At 36.0% G+C, this 19373-nt stretch overlaps 1 protein-coding gene across 2 annotated transcripts in view; it reads left to right on the top strand.

Moving 5' to 3' along the window:
• LOC111143169 (adhesion G protein-coupled receptor L4) overlaps positions 1-15143 on the top strand; it is a 116548-nt gene extending 101405 nt beyond the window's left edge. Inside the window, exons 13-15 of one of the 2 annotated variants that reach the window (XM_022496681.1) lie at positions 11376-11467; positions 12794-12962; positions 13733-15143. In XM_022496681.1, coding sequence (XP_022352389.1) covers positions 11376-11467; positions 12794-12962; positions 13733-13795 — 324 coding nt within the window. In that variant the 3' untranslated portion in view covers positions 13796-15143. The remainder of the gene's footprint in view (positions 1-11375; positions 11468-12793; positions 12963-13732) is intronic. The other variant, XM_022496682.1, reaches the window with a different exon arrangement.
• Positions 15144-19373: the final 4230 nt, after the last annotated feature.

Genomic DNA, 19373 nt, shown 5'->3' with positions numbered 1-19373 from the left:
ATAAAAAGGAAAAAAATATATATATATATATTAGATAAACTAGTTAAAAAACGTTAAAAAAGAAAAGGGTAAAAGTTAAAAAAATTTAGCAGAAGAAGAAAAATAAATTGAAAAAAAAAAGAAAAAGAAAAAAAATTAAATTAACTGCAAGGCTAAAGAATCATGGGGAGAAAGCCATGAGTTCCGTGCTTTGCTTTCTCCTCCTTTGGAATTCCGCTGCTCTCCTTGGTATTGAAACTGTACTCCTTGGTAGGTGAACCTGGTCCTGGCTGGGCTTCTTGTTGATCTTCTGGGGGAGGGGCCTGTTGTAGTGATTCTCAAGTGTCTTTGCCCCGGGCGGAGTTGCACCGCCCTTACCAGGGGCCGGGCTGAGTAATCCGCTCGGGTTTGCTTTCGGGAGCTTTTGTTCCCTGAGCGCTTTCCGTAGAGTTCCGGAGGGCGGGAATGAAAATGGCGGCCTCCCGGTCTCCGGCCCGGAGGAGCCGAGAGCCCGGGGCCCCACTCCTCAGTGCGCCCTCAGAGAACAGCGCCGATTTACTCCCGTCACCCTGCCTCCGGCCGCGCTCCGAGCTGACCGAGCCTGCGACCGGTTCAAGGTAACCCCGAGCTTAGAGCTTACTCCTCGGCTCTGTCTCTGTAGCCGGCTTCCCTGTTCTAATACCTGTAAGCTCTGCGACACTCAGACACCCCCGATCCTTCTGTGACCCTGCGGGACCTGAGGCCACGCTGACCCTGCGTGGGCTTCACCCCGGTTAAGCCTCTGGAGCGATGTCCCTCAGCAGAACAGACTTTTAAAAGTCCCGATTTTGTGCTCCGTTGCTCCGCCGCTTGCCGGGAGCCGGCCCCTCCCCCCGCGGTCTATCTTCCCGTCGCTTTGGATTCACTTCTCCGCCAGTCCTACCTTTCAGAAAGTGGTTGATTTTCTGTTTCTAGAGTTGCTGTTCTTCTTCTCTTCGATCTCCCGTTGGATTTGTAGGTGTTTGCAATCTTTAGATAAGCTATCTAGCTGATCTCCCGCTACCTGAAGTAGTCTCAGCCTGCTACTTCTCCGCCATCTTGACTCCTCCCCCCTCATCTATTGTTTTTTGAAACTGCCAAATTATATAAGGCAATGATCCCTGAATTTTTTGACTAAAGAGCCCATCAGTAAAAAATATGTAACTTAATAAATGTTTACATCTTGAAAAATTGTACACACTACTGTACTATTACATGAAATATACAACATATATATAATTATATTATTAAACATTCAGAAAATATAAATTCAAAATATTAAAGATAGCAATACTTCAATTTAATAATTCTCACTAAAATATTATTAGTTTTTTAAATGAAACATTGATTATACTTTACGGCAATCCAAAGGTCTGGACCTAAGTTCATCTTAACACTTGATTTTGATGGTTATCAGAGCTGATACCTCACAAAGAGGCATTAAATCCATACTTTGGTGAAACTGTGTAATAGATCACATTGAATGCTCTAACACTCATTTCTTCAGATCTTCAGTATTGCTTTCTAATTGTGCTTTGCAATAATATCACTAAAAGGAATGTGTATTTAAATTTATAAATGGAATGCATTTAAATTTGTGCCACATTATTTTCCAGATATTATTTTGGTTAGCTTACTTCATCATGAAGAACAAAGCTATTTTCCAATGTACATGACTTTTTAAAACTCTAAGTAGAAAACATTAAAAGAGACTGCTAAAAATGCATTACTGACTTTAGAGAAATGATGTGTTGAATTGATTATGAATGACTTTAAATATGATTGAAAACTGTGGATCTAAATGCATACTTCAAATAGTCCTCTTAATAATTTGAATTTTTAAATAGCATTTTATCAAATCTGATTAGATCTTTATGTACTTTTTAACTTGGTTGACTTACATGACCTTACAGCATGGCTAGCAAATAACTTACTCTAGAGGTAGGGAAATGTCAGTTCTGTCATTGTCTCATTTATGTAGCCTTTATCAGGTTTAATTTTAACGCACACAGAAACATTTGGGGTCTTGGTTTTTTACTTAGTTAGTATTGCCTTATTAAAACTACATAATGTGACCTGAAAATCCACTTAACAGGCACACATACAGTATGTTGCAGTAGGCCATAAGATAACAAAAGGGTGAACGTCTCTACCTTTAGGAACAAATACTCATCCCACTGAATGGCTTGTTCCTGACATGTGGCTTTATATGACATTGAAAAAGTGAAAACACCAGTATCATATGTATTTTAAGTAGTAAAACCTTAATTTTTCCTTGGAAAAAGGTCAGTGGTAATTCTAATGTGTTCCCCCTGTGCCCCAGTAGATGATTTTAAGGCATTCTACTTGACCACTAACACAAACCCATCAACCATATCTGAACTCTAAAGGAAGAAAATTCTGTTGTTTACCAGCACAGGAAGACTATCACATTCTTAGAACTTTGACCACAGAGAACAGTGAAGATAGCCATCTCCATTAGGGGATCACTGGCATTACACACTAAATGCTACTGTTTATAAGGCCTTCGCTGCTGGGGTCTTGACTAAGTTCAATGAACACATTGATGCCAAACAGCTAGCCATATCACTATTCATTAATGTTTTACTCTTCTACTTTTAACCATCTTCTACTTTAAACCATTTCTAAAGTGAAGTAACTATTAGCAGATAATATAGTAAATGTCTAAGCAGTTAAGTTCATGAAATTTTAGATGTCAATTTAACTTTTCTTTACTGGCCCTTCATCTATCATTTGGTAGTTTTATAATGTGCTTAAGGGCATATCCTGGGGCACCTGGGTGGCTCAGTCAGTTAAGCATCTGCCTTTAGCTCAGGTCATGATCCCAGGTTTCTGGGATCAAGGCCCACGTAAGGCTTCCTGCTCAGTGGGGAGCCTGATTCTTCCTCTCCTTTTCCCACTCCCCCTTCTTGTGCTTTCTCTCACTCTCTCTCTCTGTCAAATAAATAAATAAAATCTTTTTTTTTTTTTTTTAAAGGGGGACATATCCTCTAGAACCTGTCTACTAGGTATGAATCTTCACTCTGATACTTCCTAACCATGTCACCTTGGGCACATTATGTAACCTCTCTATGCCTCTGTTGCCATAAATGTGAAATCAATAATGATGATGATGATAATGATAAGAAGAGGAATTACCCCATAAAGTTGGTGTGAGGATGAAATGAATTAAAAATTAAGAACACTTATCACAATGTCTGACACATAGAAAACGTTCCATAGTGTTTTGGTCCTTGGCTCCCATCTCAATGTTACAGTAGTTTGTAACTACCTGCAAAATGCTATTTTATCCCAGAACAACCATTCTTCCAGTTCTCTACCCCAGCAGTCAATGATCGGTGGGAAAGCACTGTTATCTTCTAAAGTATAAACCTCAAGGTATTATACCGTGAATGCTGTTAATATCTCAGATGTTCTATGAAGGATACTGTTGTCTGATCACATTTAGAAACTGTTTAGGTTATTTATATTTATTATGTTTTCAGATTGTTTCAGCTGTTTCAGCATGTTTCACATTACTCTTAATATCTTTCTCCTAGCATTAGAGATGGCACTCCTCTGTCTCTCTGCTCTCCTCTCTTCTGAGCCAAGTGTGAATAACCCAAGCTGAGGAGTAGCTCTTAGGTCTGTAGACACTCCCCAGACTACTCGACCCTGAGCCTCAGGAATGTGAATGGAATAAGATGAGGCTCATGATGTTTGGAAAAAGATGCTTCCTAGCAGCATCACGTAGATGTAGGTGGGGGGCAAACTTACTCCACTCCACGATTCTGACAACAGCTCAACAAATACCATGGTGTCATAATTTTGGAGAGTTTGCACTAAATTTATAGTAATGCAATTTCACATCTAAGCTTTGGAAATTTTAATTCTAGTCATTAGTTTATTAACAAAAGGTTTTTGGTTTTGGGGGGTGGGGGTTTGTTGTTTTTGCTTTTGTTTTTTAACAGAGGCTGGTCTAATCCATTGCCTCCCAGCATAGCTTCACAATGCACACCAAGGGGTTTCTAAGGGGAAGGAGTCCTGCCTAGCCTGGGTGTATTCGTTACTGGTCTCAAACCTTTGATATGTGCTTTCATGCACTATACACTATTAGGACATTTTGTCAGTCTCTGCACATACACACGTGTCCAGGTTCCACAACAATTGCACATCTGAAAATGTACCCCCTCTTCCTTTGAGATCTCTTTTCAAACTGTCATATGTGGAGAGGGTGATGCCCTTGGGGTTTTCTCCTAAGAAGTCAGTGTCCTCAGATTACAAAAAGGCTCAGATGTGAAAATAATTTTAAAACTATGAAGTTTTGGTTACCATACAAAACACAGGATGCCCAAGTAATTTGAATGTCAGATAAACAGCAAATCAGTTTTTAAGTATGCCCCACATATTGTGTGGGAGATACTTAGAGTCAAAAGTTAGTTATTGTCTATCTGAGTTTAAATGTAACTGGCATCCTGTATTTTTATTTATTAATGAAGCAACCCTCCAAGAAGGGCCTATAAAGTTGTGCATTATACAGAGGAAAATGTGACAGGTCCTTGAAAGTCCAAACTGTATTTACGACTTACTGAAGAGCAAGTCCTATACTAGTTATAATTTGTGACCTCTTTAAGAGACACAGAAACAGAATCCACAAATACATTTTTAAATGATCAATTACTCACCAAATATCTAGAATGTCAATAATAAATATGGGTTACTAAAAAATTAGTTTTTCTTTTAAACTAGATTTTAAGTTTTTATTTAAAATATAAGAAACACTAATTATAGGGTATTTCATATATATATATAAATACAATTTATATTTTATATTTACATGTCTTTTACTTTGCATTAGTTTTCTGTTGCTATCATAACAAATTATCACAAATTTGGTGGCTTATAACAACAAATCTATAATTTCACAGTTCTGGTGGTCAGAAGTCTGGGTACAGTGTGGTTTAGCTGTCTCTTCTGCTTCAAATCTCACTAGGCTAAAATTAAGGCTGTTCTGGAGTCTCCAGGGGAGAATTTGTTTCCACACTTATTTAGATTGTTGGCCAAATTTAGTGTCATGCAATTTATTTTCTTGCTGGCTGTTGGACAGGGGTCAGTCTCAATTTGTAGGGGCCTCCCGTATTTCCTGCCTGACCTGATGACCCCCTTTGTCTTCAGTTCTCTCTGGCCTCCCCTTCTGCCTCCTCCTCTTTAGTACCTCACTGCTGTATCTCTTCTGCCCTTCTCTTTCATTTCTAAGGGCTCACATCTCACATTGGGCCTAACAGAATAATCCAAAATAACTTCTTTATCTTCAAGTCCATAACCTTATTCTATCTGCACCATTCCTTTTGCTGTATTCACAGGTTCCACATTTTAGTTGTGCCTGTTTTCTTGGAAGAGGGGCATTTTTTTGCTCAGCACTACCCCACTTTTTCTGATACTCTATGGGATTAGCTTGTAAGTAAGGCATTTAAAGATATGATTCCAATTGAGAACAATAGAAGAAAATCAGAATGAAGACAAAACTCAACTTGATTCCAAAGTCACTAGTAGATATTTTTCTTTAATTAAGAGATGATATCTTTTCACTTTAAAAGCTTCAGCTGAAAACTACTGAGCCATCTCTGCAGGGATCTAGGGATTGAGAATGGGTCACTGTTGGTGGGGGCCGGGGGAGCAGTGTCCTCTTGGTAGGCTAGGAGAAATCCACCCTTTGTCCATGGCAGAAGAGGATTAACTAGGCCAGTTAATCTAAAGGTAATGAAACTATTTGAAAGGACATAGTATTTGTGATCATGACACATTCTTAAATGAACCAGACTCCATTTGATATATGTGAAAAATTAAAGCATGGGTCTAAAAGTGCTGTAAGAGAAATTTTCTCATTCTTTTTGGTGAGATCTGACATCAGCATATAGATGGCTTCATCAATTATTGAGAAAAAGACTAAGAAAAGAAAAATGACTGATCGGGATGATTCATTTTGAAGTCTAAATTTGAAGCCCTTGGGTTGAATGTACCTGTAGGTCTAAATCTTTCAGAATTAGCTCCTGCTCTCTCTCCAGCTTATCTATTTAAATTTCTTGTTTTAAAAAATAAGGCACTTAAAAATTTTTAATGCACTCTGTCAAACATCAGAAAATGTGTGCCAGACTTTGAAGCAACTGCATCTATCAATGAAGGTAAGAAACAGATCTCTGTATAGATAAATATTCCTTAAGATGAATCCAGGGGAAAGATTTTAAATTTAAAATATTAGTTTCTCTCAAGGGTTAAGTTTTCACAACTTGAATGATTTTTTTCTTCACAGCTGTTTTAATTCTCTGGATACTCAAGTGCAGCAGTGAATTTCAGAGTTCTCATGTTTGCCACTAACCTTCTTGTCTTGCTTATTCCTAGAAAAGTATTAAGGACTCCTAATCGACAAGCTTAATCTTTTTTTTTTTTTTTCAAATTGAAACAAAAATGATAACGAATGACTTCGTTCATTTGCAAGTCATTAATTAGCCCCTGTGCTTTCATGGTACTAATATTTAGAGATAAATAATAAGGAAACCACAGCTGATAAAATTGGCACACATAGGTAAATATTAATAAGCAAAAGTGTGAATCATTTTAAAGGCACCATTTCCCTAATTAAGGTTCATATTAATGAGGTTTCTTGTATTTGAAAGAAAAGCTCAAGTATTCAAGTCAGTTATCCCCAAGGTAGCCTTGCCAGTAAACACAATGCTAGTAGAAGTTTTCCAATTATTTAACGTAAAATGCACATATTTCTCTAGCCTCAAAGTCATGACTTCTGGAATAATTGCAAACCATTTATCATCAGAAATACTTTTTAATTCTGTATAATCTTGTTTTGAGCTTCTGTTTTTATCTTATCTCAGACTATTTGTAGTTAGTTCACAAAACATCCCCTCCAGAAAATACTTGTCCATATCATATAAAATGCGGAGATTCCCACCTCTAAGTAAATAAAGTCATGTGCCTTTGGGTGATACTGATTATTCAAGGTTTTTCACTCTATATAAAGAAGGGTTTAAAGTAGCTTATGTATTTATAGATAAAGAGAATACAGGTAGTGTAAAAGCTGCAAATACAAGTTTTTCCGGTTACCCCAAATTTGCTGGATATTATGATGTTGCATTTGGCTCTGAGTTTTGTTAAAGAAAAGAACTATTCTGACACTTGTTAAAATGGTAAGGAAGACTTTTTTCAGGACTACTGTGATAGGTGTCAAAACTATTACAATAGGGGAGAAAGATTCAGCTCAACTCTGAATAAAATAAAGTCAGCTGGGGATTTATAGACAAGGATCAGTTTGTGTGGCGTGTGGAGGGGAGTGAGTGGAAAATTACTAAGAGCGGATGGCAAGGGTTATGACAATTCTCGCTAAATTTACTTTAACAGGACTCTTGCTGAGAGGCAGGCCAGTGTGATCAGATATCAAGGGTGGGGGATGAGGAACTTAATTAGATATTGAAAATGACTGGATATCAAGAGTGGTAGGTTTCTCTCTAAGCTGACTTAGCAAGATTCTTGCTAAAACTGAATTCTTCAAAGAAGGGCACTGAAGCCCAAGGTTGAGGCTGACTATAGTTTGGTCAAGGAGAATTTTTTTTCTCCATGTTCCAATGATTCAGGCAAGGAAAGATCATGTTTGCATATAGAATTTGCATTATCCAAAACAATAAAGAATACCATCATCTTCTGTATTGCCATAGAATTGAACTCAGCTCTGATTTTATCATTTGGGTTTCAGTTTTTAATAAACATACAGTGGGAGGCAAGTATGTAGTTAAGGCGGCATTTAAACAGAGGTGGTGAGGGAATGGCCTTGGGAATAGTGGAGAGCCTTAGGGCATGCTGGTGGGCTGGAGGAAGGACAGAGAATCCAATGTGAACATAGTGACGTAATCAAAGGAGAGAGAAGTAGGACTAGAGAGAAGAGGCATAGTGAGAACAAAATCATTTCTAACCCAGAGGTCATCGTGCGATCTTTAGGTTTAACTATGAGTGCTATGGGAAGCCATTGGAGGGTTCTGAATAGAGACATGGTCTGACTTACATTTTAAAGGGATCCATCTGACTGCTGTAACAAGAACAGATTGTAGGAGGGCAAGGATGGAAGCAGAGAGACCAATTAGCAGTTTTGCGATAGCTCAGGTGAGGCACAATGTGGCTTCTCCCAGGATAGGCACTGTGAAGACAGTAAGTGGTAGTCCTCTTCTGAGAATGTTTTAAAGGTGGAGGTGAAGGGTTTGCTGATGAATGAGGCTGATCTGCTAGAAGGATGAGATAGCTTTTTTTTTTTTTTTTTTTTGAAGTGGGAAAAATTGAAGCAAAAATAAGTTCTTTAGGGGGAAAAACAGCAGCTTGATTTTTTGGGTTTTTTGACACGTTCAATTCCTGATGCCTATTAGACTTAGTGAAGCAGTCAGATAGGGTGTAAGGGTAGTATTTTGAGCCTTTAAGTCTGATCACCTAGGAAGTGACTGTGCAGAGATAGGTCCAATGACTGATGATATACTGAGTAATCACTTAACTTTCTCTGGGTTGCTCTCCTTTGGCTTTACTGGTCATTAGAGGCTGGCTTAGAAATCACATGTGAGGGTGTCATTTCCTGTGTTCTTTTGCTCTTTGCAAACAATCCCTGGGCACTTAGTGAACAGTGTTTGACTTGCCGATTGACTGGTCATCTCTTCCATTATATATTCCATCCCATTTCCTTAAGTGCCTTAAGGAAAAGGCTCAAGTACGTAAGTGTTCTTGAATGAAAGAATAAATTAAAATCCTTTGCATTTAAGAGAAAATCCAAGTAATATTCTCATTCCTGTCTATTTCACTCACCTCTTCTCATACTGCCTCTCACGTTGTTGCCTCCACCCTGGCTACTTCTGCTAATTCCTTCAAGATCTGCACTATCCTCAATTCTCTCAAGCCTCATGGATACTTTGATCTGCTAATCCATTATAATTTATTGGGTCTTGGTTTAAATACTAAATCCTAAGAGAAGTACCTCCTGAACCCTTCTAAACCACCCTCATTTTGTCTATTCAAATAATCCAAATTTGTAACTTGATAACATTTATCACAGTTTGTAGATTTGTAAGTATTTATGTCATTGTTTACTATATATTTTCTTAATAAGTTTATGAGAACAAAAGATAATGCCTCGTGTGTTCACTAATAGATACCCACTCCTCACTACTATACCAGAGAATTGGACCCTTTATAAAATGTTTAGAATACATACAAGAAGCTTCATATATTTATATTAGTACCAATGAATATGGATAATAAAATCAATATATCTGTGATTTTTTATTACATAGAACCATAACACCTTTTGATAAAAATATTTTAATCTGTTTCTCTTATAATGTGGAAAGTATGAGATTATGGAGTAAGTCTCCTACTTGTCCAACAGCACCTGGTTTTTATAAGTATGTAAACATTCTTTCTCCCTATTGTACAGAAAAATGTACTTTCCAGAACTGTATCACCCGTAGGGAATGTTCCATTGCTGCTCTTCGCTATTTTAGCTTATGATGTGGAACAGCATTTCAAATGTTTATGGACTTCTGAGAAGACACAGCAGTATGAACAATTGTTTTTCAAACCTGTTTTATTGAAGACTATGAGAAAATTTAATATTACAGTCAGTCACATGGAAAAATTATGCATCTAGAGAACAATTTTTTGTTACAGTTATCTCATAATTCTTTGTTGAGATAACAAATTCAATATAAATACTTCATTAAAATTATTCGCAAATATTCAAACCAATAATTTGACATATATTATTTATAGTAACCAACTTTAATACTTTTTATTATTTTAAAATATATATACTCCTATTTATGAAATTAAATAAAATTGTTGTTTCCAAATTTATTTAAAGAAGCTGTAGCTATAAAAACCTAGAATATACTATGTATTCTCCTTTCTTAAGTAAAGACTCCTTATAAAATTAAATATTAAATTATAATTTCAGTTAGTTACTTGAGCCTAAGATAAGGTGAAACTATCAATTCAATCACTTTTAATATACTTTCTCTCCCCTCTGCAATTGCTGAAGTCTTTCCTTTGTATGGAAGAATTACTGTAATTAGAATTAATTAATCATATCATTCAAGTGATGGACATTTGAAAGCAGGACGAAGGGAATAGACCCTTATCCCTTTAAGATTTTCTCTCAAGGACCTCTCCATGGAGAAGCGACAACACGAAATTATCTGACCCGTTCTTTCATACTGCTTTTTAAATAGTAATTAATAAATTTTGAGAAGCTACATAAAACTCCTTAGAATACAGAAGGAAAAAAACAATTTTTTTTAACTATAAGCTTTTGAAATACTAGTGTAAGAATTAGGTAAAAATTAAATTATTGCACTTTGCTATTATTGCAAAATGGCTTTGGAAAAAATTTGTTTGGATTAATAAAGTATTCAAAAAAGGTTAATCTACAAATTTTTATAATATTTGATATTAATTATTAGTATGCTCAGATTAAATAAACACACATTTAAAATATACTTTTGACTTAATCTTCTGGCACTACAAATATGAGTTTAAGTTTTCCAAAAATATAGGAAAAAAGGAAACTTTTCATAATGCAGTCACTTTAAAAGGAGTGGAAATTGTATGTACTTTACTTAGCCCATAATAAGAAATATAAATACTAGAATGATAAATGTTTAAAAAAAAGTATATACCATCAAACAAACATTTATTTCACTGATTAATATTTTGAAAGTTTCTGAGGTTAAATCTAGGGAAAGGAAATCTGAGCATAAATATTAGGAGACACAGCTAGATGAACCATACAAAAGAAAGTACACTCAAAACACTTTCTAGGAATAGAAATTGAAGGTGTTTTGTTGGATTTTCTAATTTCTCTGAGTATTCTCTTTCTGGTTTAATTTTTTAAAGGTTGACCCAATTATCACTAACACTTCTCCTTGAAGCAACATATAATTTAATGAACAAAAATTTGATTTCTCAAATGTTCACAAGGTTTTTCAAACCAACATTTAACTTAATATGTCTATGAATCTGTAATTGGCAGCCGTGATAGTCATCAATCTGTAGACGTGATCGTACATCTGAAGAAGTTTCTGGAACAGGGTGTTTAAAATGATCTGGCAAATTGTGCTACCATTTGTACTAACAATTTTCAGTGCTATCGTAAAGATCAGCTGCAGATTTGCTTCCTGAAATCTACCAGAGGGTTTGTACTTAATAATATACATAAAAATCCCACCATTTTCTAGTTTCTATCTTATTTGAAATCTTTAGTACTTATTTACTTCCTTCATATGTATCTAATTGACTATGAAAACTATCTTTTCTTTGAAATTCATTTATTTCCTCAGGTTAATCTCTTGGCTTTTGGATTTATCATATACAAAGTTTTTCGTCACACTGCAGGGTTGAAACCAGAAGTTAGTTGCTATGAGAACATAAGGTAAATGTCTCTTTAACTCTATTTCTTTAGTAGCTAAAAGCTTTGGTAACTTAAGGCACAAATAATTCTTGAAAGGACTGTTTTTAAAATTATTTTTATACTTTCTTCTGCCATATCTAAAATACTTATTGTTAAATAGCATTTAATATGTTTAATAAGATTATAATCACCACAGATTAAATGGTAAGTAAAGCAATCTTTTCCAACATAATCCCCTTTGTTAGAAAAGATGATGGTTGTGATTTAGGGCAAAAATAGGCCTTAGTGATTTTCTTTGGAAAACATTCCTCGGAGCTTAGTAACTGTGTTTCTTTCTTGGGACTCCTCGTTTGCATGCTGCCATGATTTTTCCTTCAACCCTCTCTTTAAAACTGATTTATTGAGACCTTGAAAATGGTTTGTTCAGGAAAAACTGAAGTGTACTATAGGGAACATTAGAAACCACTAACGTTTGTGTTGCTTGGAAACACTCCTGTAGTTTCAATACCTCGCACAAGATTTATAGTTCGGATTTAGCAAACGTTTGATCGATTACTTTCTTTTACCCCTCACATTCATAGCTTCATGTAGTGTGATGGTTTTAATAAAGTTGAAAATGACTCATTTTCTGAGGTACACTGCTTAAACATCTTCTGCAGTATGGAATGATTGGACGAAGAATGAGAAAATAATCGTTCGTTGCCTCATTTTCAAAGCAGTGTCCTCAGTGAGCAGGACCGAATATTGCTTAACCAAAGTCATAGGCAATAAGTTGAAAATACATGTTTTTTTTAAATTTTTAAGAAAACAGTATTCTGATATGAATTTATTTTAAGGTAACTGTATTGCAACAATGAAAAAAAATCTAGTTTTATCTCTTATTCTTTCTTGTCTAAACCTGAAAGGAAAGCAGAAGTTTCCTTTGATGTCCTGTACACGTACTGACCCAAGTCCACGCGGTATAGTTTCCAAGGTTTCTTAGGGAAAATACCTCCTAACAGATATATGTCTTATCTTCAGGAATTATTGCAACATTTGATTTGAAATCAAAGCACATACACTGCAGTACACTAGATAAAAATATTTTGGGATTAAGGAAATTCCTTGAAAAGTACCATATTTTAATAATGTTGCCTTCATTTTGGAAGCACATCCCCACCCCGGGCAGTAACATACCCAGAAGCCCATCTCCTGAAGCTAGAATAATTTGTCAGTTTCAAAATCCCTTGTGGTCTTTGTAGATTTCTTCATTATACCAACAACTCTTTTCTCACATAATTGGAGGAGTTTAGGGGTGTGTTGAGTATATGTGGTGTTCTTAACTGAAACATTTCAAATATATTCTAGGTCTTGTGCAAGGGGAGCCCTTGCTCTCCTATTCCTTCTTGGCACCACCTGGATCTTTGGGGTCCTCCATGTTGTGCACGCATCAGTAGTAACAGCTTACCTCTTCACCGTCAGCAATGCCTTCCAAGGGATGTTCATTTTCTTATTCCTGTGTGTCTTATCTAGAAAAGTAAGCAGTTTTATTTTATTTTTGTTCATTTGTTGTTTTTTTTTTTAATTTTGGCCAGCCCTACAGCATATTCATTTGGCCAGCCCTACAGCATATTCATCAGTTACCAAATTGATAAAAATTCTTATTCTCATGGATTTATGGTGAGTCCTTCTGTAGCCTCAATGCAGTACACTTTAGTATCAAAGTAATCAGATCCCCTAGCTTTTCATATGGAAATAGGCTTTCAAACAAAACTTGTTTTTAGGAATATAAACATAGCTTCTATTAATCTGAGCGTATTCTGACAGATGATGAGAAAACAATACTTTTGTATCAGCATGGATGGGACTGGAGGAGATTATGCTGAGTGCAATAAATCAAGCAGAGAGAGTCAATTATCATATGGTTTCACTTATTTGTGGAGCATAAGGAATAACATGGAGGACATTAGGAGAAGAAAAGGAAAAGTGAACTAGGAGAAATCAGAGGGGGAGATGAACCATGAGTGACTGTGGACTCTGAGAAATAAACTGAGGGTTTTGGAGGGGAGGGGAGTGGGGGATGGGTGAGCCTGGTGGTGGGTATTAAGGAGGGCACGTATTGCATGGAGCACTGGGTGTGGTGCATGAACAATGAATCTTGGAACACTGAAAAAATAAAATTAAATTTAAAAAAAGAAAATACTTTTGAAAACCAAATATAACAGTATAATGTGATTTGAAAATAATTCGATGTGGTTGTTGCAATTAAGTTTAACATTTCCTTTTTATCTTCCTTTTTTTTTTTAGATCCAAGAAGAATACTATAGATTGTTCAAAAATGTCCCTTGTTGTTTTGGATGCTTAAGATAAAAATAAAGAACTATGGATAATTGCCACACATAAAAAAGCAAAGCTGTGGATGGCCAATGTATAAAAATGACTTGAACCAATTATCCAGTTATTAATTACTAGATAACCAACTATTTTAAATCAGTTTTTCTGTTTACAGTGTAGGAACTGCAGATAAGATACCATACTTATGTACCATATACCTAGAGTTTGCTTTTCTCCACGACATAGTTAGTTATGTCAAAATAGTATTACAGATATATGAAAAGTAATTGGTTTCTCAGGAGTGATATCACTGCTCCCAAGGAAAGGTTTTCTTTCTAACACAAGGAATATATGAATGTCCTGAAGGAAACCACTGGCTTGATATTTTTGTGACTCATGTTGCTTTTGAAACTAGTCCCCTATCACCTTGGTAATGAGCTCTGTTACAGAAAGTGGAATATGAGAGAATGAAGGGGCAGAATGTAAAGCAGGAAAAAGGAAATGGCTATTATAACAATGAGTAAACTTGGTTTTTCGTAAACTAAATGAGAAATTATAGGTAAAATAATTCAACGAATACATCTTACCATTGTGTGAATTGTTCTGGATTTAAATTTCTATCAAAACAACTTAGATTTATATTTGTTATATCCATTTTCTTTCCTAATATTCTAAAGAAGACACAAAACTTCACAAATGAAATGACAATTATGTTCTGTTTTTTAGGTTAGCATTATGAGGTATATGCTGTTTTATACTTATTTCATGGATTATGACTTCAAATTCTTAATCAGTAATACATAAATGTGTCAAATTAGAATATTGTTCATGACTGTAAATGTAAAAATAGTGTATATAAAGCTCAAGAATTCTGTCCTATAATCTTTCAGTTAGTGAAAAATATTGTTATCTCATTAGGCTAGTATATTTGATTTCTTTATTTCTTTTAATTTTAGAAAAATTATAGTTCACATCACAATATTCCCTTTTAACTTACTATTTTTAAAAGGGCATTGTAAATATGAAAGTATTCAGAAAGTGAATTGCTATTTTTTTTTCTGTTCAGAAAAGTTCACATTTAAAAATGTTATTTATAATGAAGAAATCACTGAGAACTGTAGAAATGTTCACAGTGGATCTATTTTCTGACAGTTTTCTATCTATTAAAGCATATCTGCTTAAATGTATGGCTTCTATCTATCCTCAAATCTTCTCATTAGAATGTAGAAGCAGTGATTTTATTTCAAAAATATGTAATTGTCTGCACCTACCTGTAGAAGTATGCCAATACACTAAATGTTGTGATTTTAAATTAATTTCTCCAGCTGTTAAAATGAAGTCTGTCAAAACTTGCTCTAACAAATAAAATGTTATCTAAATGAATACAGCTACTGCTTTGCTGAGTCGTTTTCTCAAGAAAGATGAGCTCCCTGACAATATGTCTTATACATTTTTAGAGACTCCATGATAAATTTTCATTATATCTTCTGATCTCTCATACACTAAGCCTATGACCCATTATTATCATTGTCATTATAGAACAGTGTTATAAGAATGTGATATTGAGGGGTGCCTGGGTGGCTCAGTGGGTTAAAGCCTCTGCCTTCGGCTCAGGTCATGGTCTCAGGGTCCTGGGATCCAGCCCTGTGACGCATTCACAGGGTTCCGCATCAGTCTCTCTGCTCAGCAGGGAGCCTGCTTCCCCCTCTCTCTCTGCCTGCCTCTCTTCCTGCTTGCAATTGCTCTCTCTGTCAAATAAATAAATAAAATCTTAAAAAAAAAAAGAATGTGATATTGAAAAACTAATCTGCTCAATCGATATATACAAATGATGTATGGTAGGCAGAATAACACCTCTCCCAACACTTCCACATCCTACTCTTCAGCATCTGTAACCACTATTGTTAGGTTACATGAAGAGGTTTGTTACATTAGGGGTTGCTAATCAGCTGACCATGACATGTGGAGATTATCTTGGATAATCTGGGCAGGTCCAAGGTCATCACAAAGGACCTTATAGATGAAGAAGGGAGGGAGGGAGGGAGAAAAGGGAACATATCAGGGTGATACAGCCCGAGACAATTTGACCAGCCATTGCTGGCTTTGAAGACAGAAGCAGTCTACAAGACAAGGAACGCCGGCAGCTTCTAGAAGCTGGAAAAGGCAAGAAATTTTTCCTTAGAGCTTCTAAAAGGAAGTCGGCCATTCTGATACTATTATTTTTGCCCAGGAAGACCCATTTTGGACTTCTAACTTTTGGACTGTCAGATTAATAAATGTATATCATCTAAAGCCACCAAGTTTGTTGATAATTTTTCATAAGCTTATTAATAATTTTTTATAATTATAGCTACCATAGAGAATATTATGGAAATATGTAATAGCATCTTTAGAGATAAACAACTACTCATACCATTAGGGCAAACCTTAACTCTGGATATCATTGGCCAGAGCTTGTATTCTTTAGCATGCAGTTCACAACCTTCTTGGGAGCCTCCTGGGTATATTCTGAAACCGTCCCCCATATGTGGAGGACAGGGAGAGACCAAAGAAAGAGGCAGGCCATTCCAGACTGGGAAGTGGCAGGTTCAAAGCAAGAAAACGTGTCTTATGAGATTTGTCTTGGATGGCCACAAATGAGTAGATCTCTGCACTCACCCACCAAATCTTAAAAGTCTATATAGAGCCCCTACCTGGATTTAGTCACATGTACCATCCAAATAATCTCAACACCACATTCCTATCTCAAGCCTGCAATGTTGGGACAGCTTCTGGGAGCAGTGAAGACAAGCAGTACACACATTCCAAGGACTGTGAAGAGGTGAGGAGCCTCCAATTTCTGAGGTTTAGCTTGCAGGTCAACCAGATGTCAAGTCTTCTTGATACCCTCCTCCAGTAATGGATTTCAGACCTTCTCATATCTGCATACCTCCCCCAGTTTTCGCCTTTTCCCTGCGAACATGTCTTCCATCCCACTAAACTGTTTCTCTTTCTCAAAGCTTACCATGGTTTACCAAACTCCCAATTCCTGGAATTTCCTCCTTGTTACCCTCATTACCCCAACAAACATTTAGTTATCCCTAATGTGTCTTTCTCTATGAAGCCTTCCTGGACTCACACAGGAATTAATCACTTCCATGTTTGTGTCACCATTTTATCTGCACTTAACCTATTTTAATATTCATCACAAAGTATTGCAATTATTTAGGCCATTCTCAGGATATTCTTTATACCTAGTTTTGTTCTTCATTAATGACAGTTACCTTTTCTCTTTTTTGCTTCTGAATTAATCTTACTGCCTTCTTCTGCCTTATGATCATGCGACTGATAGGAGAGTCCGGACCCTCTGAACAGTCTGGCTTTTGCTTTAGGTATTCCACATTGGAAACCCATTCAGTGAACTGGCTTTCTCAGAGAAAGCCCTCTGTGCTTGTCTCTGTTAGGGAGTTCAGTGAAAGAGATGGCCCAGCAATCTCCATTTGGTGAAGTATAGCACACAGAGGAATTAGGCTACCACTGTAGCCTCTGACTACAACTCAGTTTTTCCAGGAAAGACCTTTGGGGATTTGTAAGGAGCTTAGAAAACCACTAATAAAGTAGTGATTTATTTTCCATGTGGCTGTTATTCCTTATGTACGGCTCACTTCCTTGTTTGATCAGGAGACAAATATTAGGATTTTAGGCTCAATCTCCTCTAACCCTAAAATGAATCACAAATCCTGTTATATTAATTTACAAACTCATTTTTTCTTGATAAATAAATGGGGATGAAAAGAGATTATAGGATCTCAAGAGATCCAATCAAAGAATTCAGTAATTTAAGGTTGGCCTCAAACAATGAGAAGAATGGACACCAAAGAAGTATAAGATAAACTCCCTGTAAAAAATTCCTATTAACTGGACATAATAATCCCCTAATTAAAAAAAAAAAAGTGTTGCTTGATTGATTACACTGTGTAAATATATTTACAGGCAGTATAAATATATAAAAATATATTTACACAAAATATAATAATTAGAAAAAGTATTTAAAAATCTATCAGCAAATACTCCACATCTGCATGCTAGGCATAACCAACAACGGTACTTACTAATTTGATAACATCATTTCTTCAGTCCCTTTCAATTCAATGCCACTCCCCTAAAACTAGACAATAACTCTGCATTTCTTGATTTTCTACGTACTCAACTTAACTTATTATACCTATCTTTGATGCCTTACACAGTAGGAGTCTTTTCTATATATCAACATCATTCTCTAATTTCTCCAACATGAAATCTTTGAAGAAGACATAAATTATGAATCCAGAAAAAGTACCCATTGTTCAGGTGTTTCCTTTACCTGGAAAGTCTTCTCCCATGCAAATTCTACCCATCATTCAAAACCTCCCTCTATGAAGCTTCTCTGATCAATTTGGTCCTTACTATTTCCCCAACCTACCACAGCTATAGCACAGAGAGAGTATACAAGATAACACAGCACTTAGTAGGAGTCATTGTAAAATTGTCAGGCAGTGTTCAAACTTAAAATTTTTAGGGTTTTGATTACATATATATGAGAAATAAATTAGAAAAGGCATTTAAAGGAGGGGGGAGAAGATTACTTCCTGAAAGTTGACAGAGATTTCAATTATTACATTACATGATCTCATTTAATCCTCACAGTAACATATGCAATTCTATCTTCATTTTTCAGTGTGAAATACACTCAATGTCACACGGCTAGAAAATTGCAAAGTCATTGTTCAAAGTGAAAGCCCCAGTTCCTTGTGCTCCCCCATGGGAACTCAGGGACTGGCTCACACCTCAGATACGAAGTTCTACCATTCCATAGCCACAGACTCATATAGTAGGAGGACAGTATTCCTGTTTATAACTATGTTCTCTTGGGAACGACATGCTTTTTTAACATGGGATGTTGACAGGTCTTTTCTACATGCATATGCAATGTGAAATACATGCATATCACATGATTTAAGGTATAATGTTTGTTTTCTTTTCTCTTTGCTTGGTTGCCATCTCTTGCACATTCATTTCTCTCATCCTGATTCACATCCTCAGCTAGGCAATTCATTTTAATTACCTGTTATGTATTCTTCATATTGTTCTTCCTGTTTATATTCTCATTTTCAAATCATTAATAGATTACATTATAAACACCTCTCTCCTACCTGTTTTTTTCTCACTTGGAAAGCTAAAAGATATAGCTCACTCATTCTTTTTAGTGGAGTAGTATTCCATATTGGGGATGGACCATAATTTGCATAGCTGATATGCAATTTAGATTAATGCAGTAATATACACTAGAAGACTTCAGTATCTTTCCATAGGAAAGTGTGCCATATAGTTCGGTTTTGTTGTCAGAAATACCAAATGCTATCTTTTTCCTATGTTCCTATGGCACACGTGGGTTCATGCTGATAAGACAAAACACTATAACTTACCTTTCTTTGATGTAGAGCTTCCTTGTTACTTCTTGTAAGTATCCAGGGAAGCCATACCATGGATTTGAGATCCACAAGTCTTGAGTATTTTAAGTGAAGAGGATTTGAATTATTTACCCGAGACTGAAGGCTGGAGCAAGCATTAAGATCAATAGGCAAGGGACGCCTGG

The sequence above is a fragment of the Enhydra lutris genome, unplaced genomic scaffold, assembly GCF_002288905.1.
Source record: "Enhydra lutris kenyoni isolate GAN:26980312 unplaced genomic scaffold, ASM228890v2 scaffoldscaffold9, whole genome shotgun sequence".
Taxonomy (NCBI): Eukaryota; Metazoa; Chordata; class Mammalia; order Carnivora; family Mustelidae; genus Enhydra; species Enhydra lutris.
This window is presented reverse-complemented; position numbering and strand designations above follow the sequence as displayed.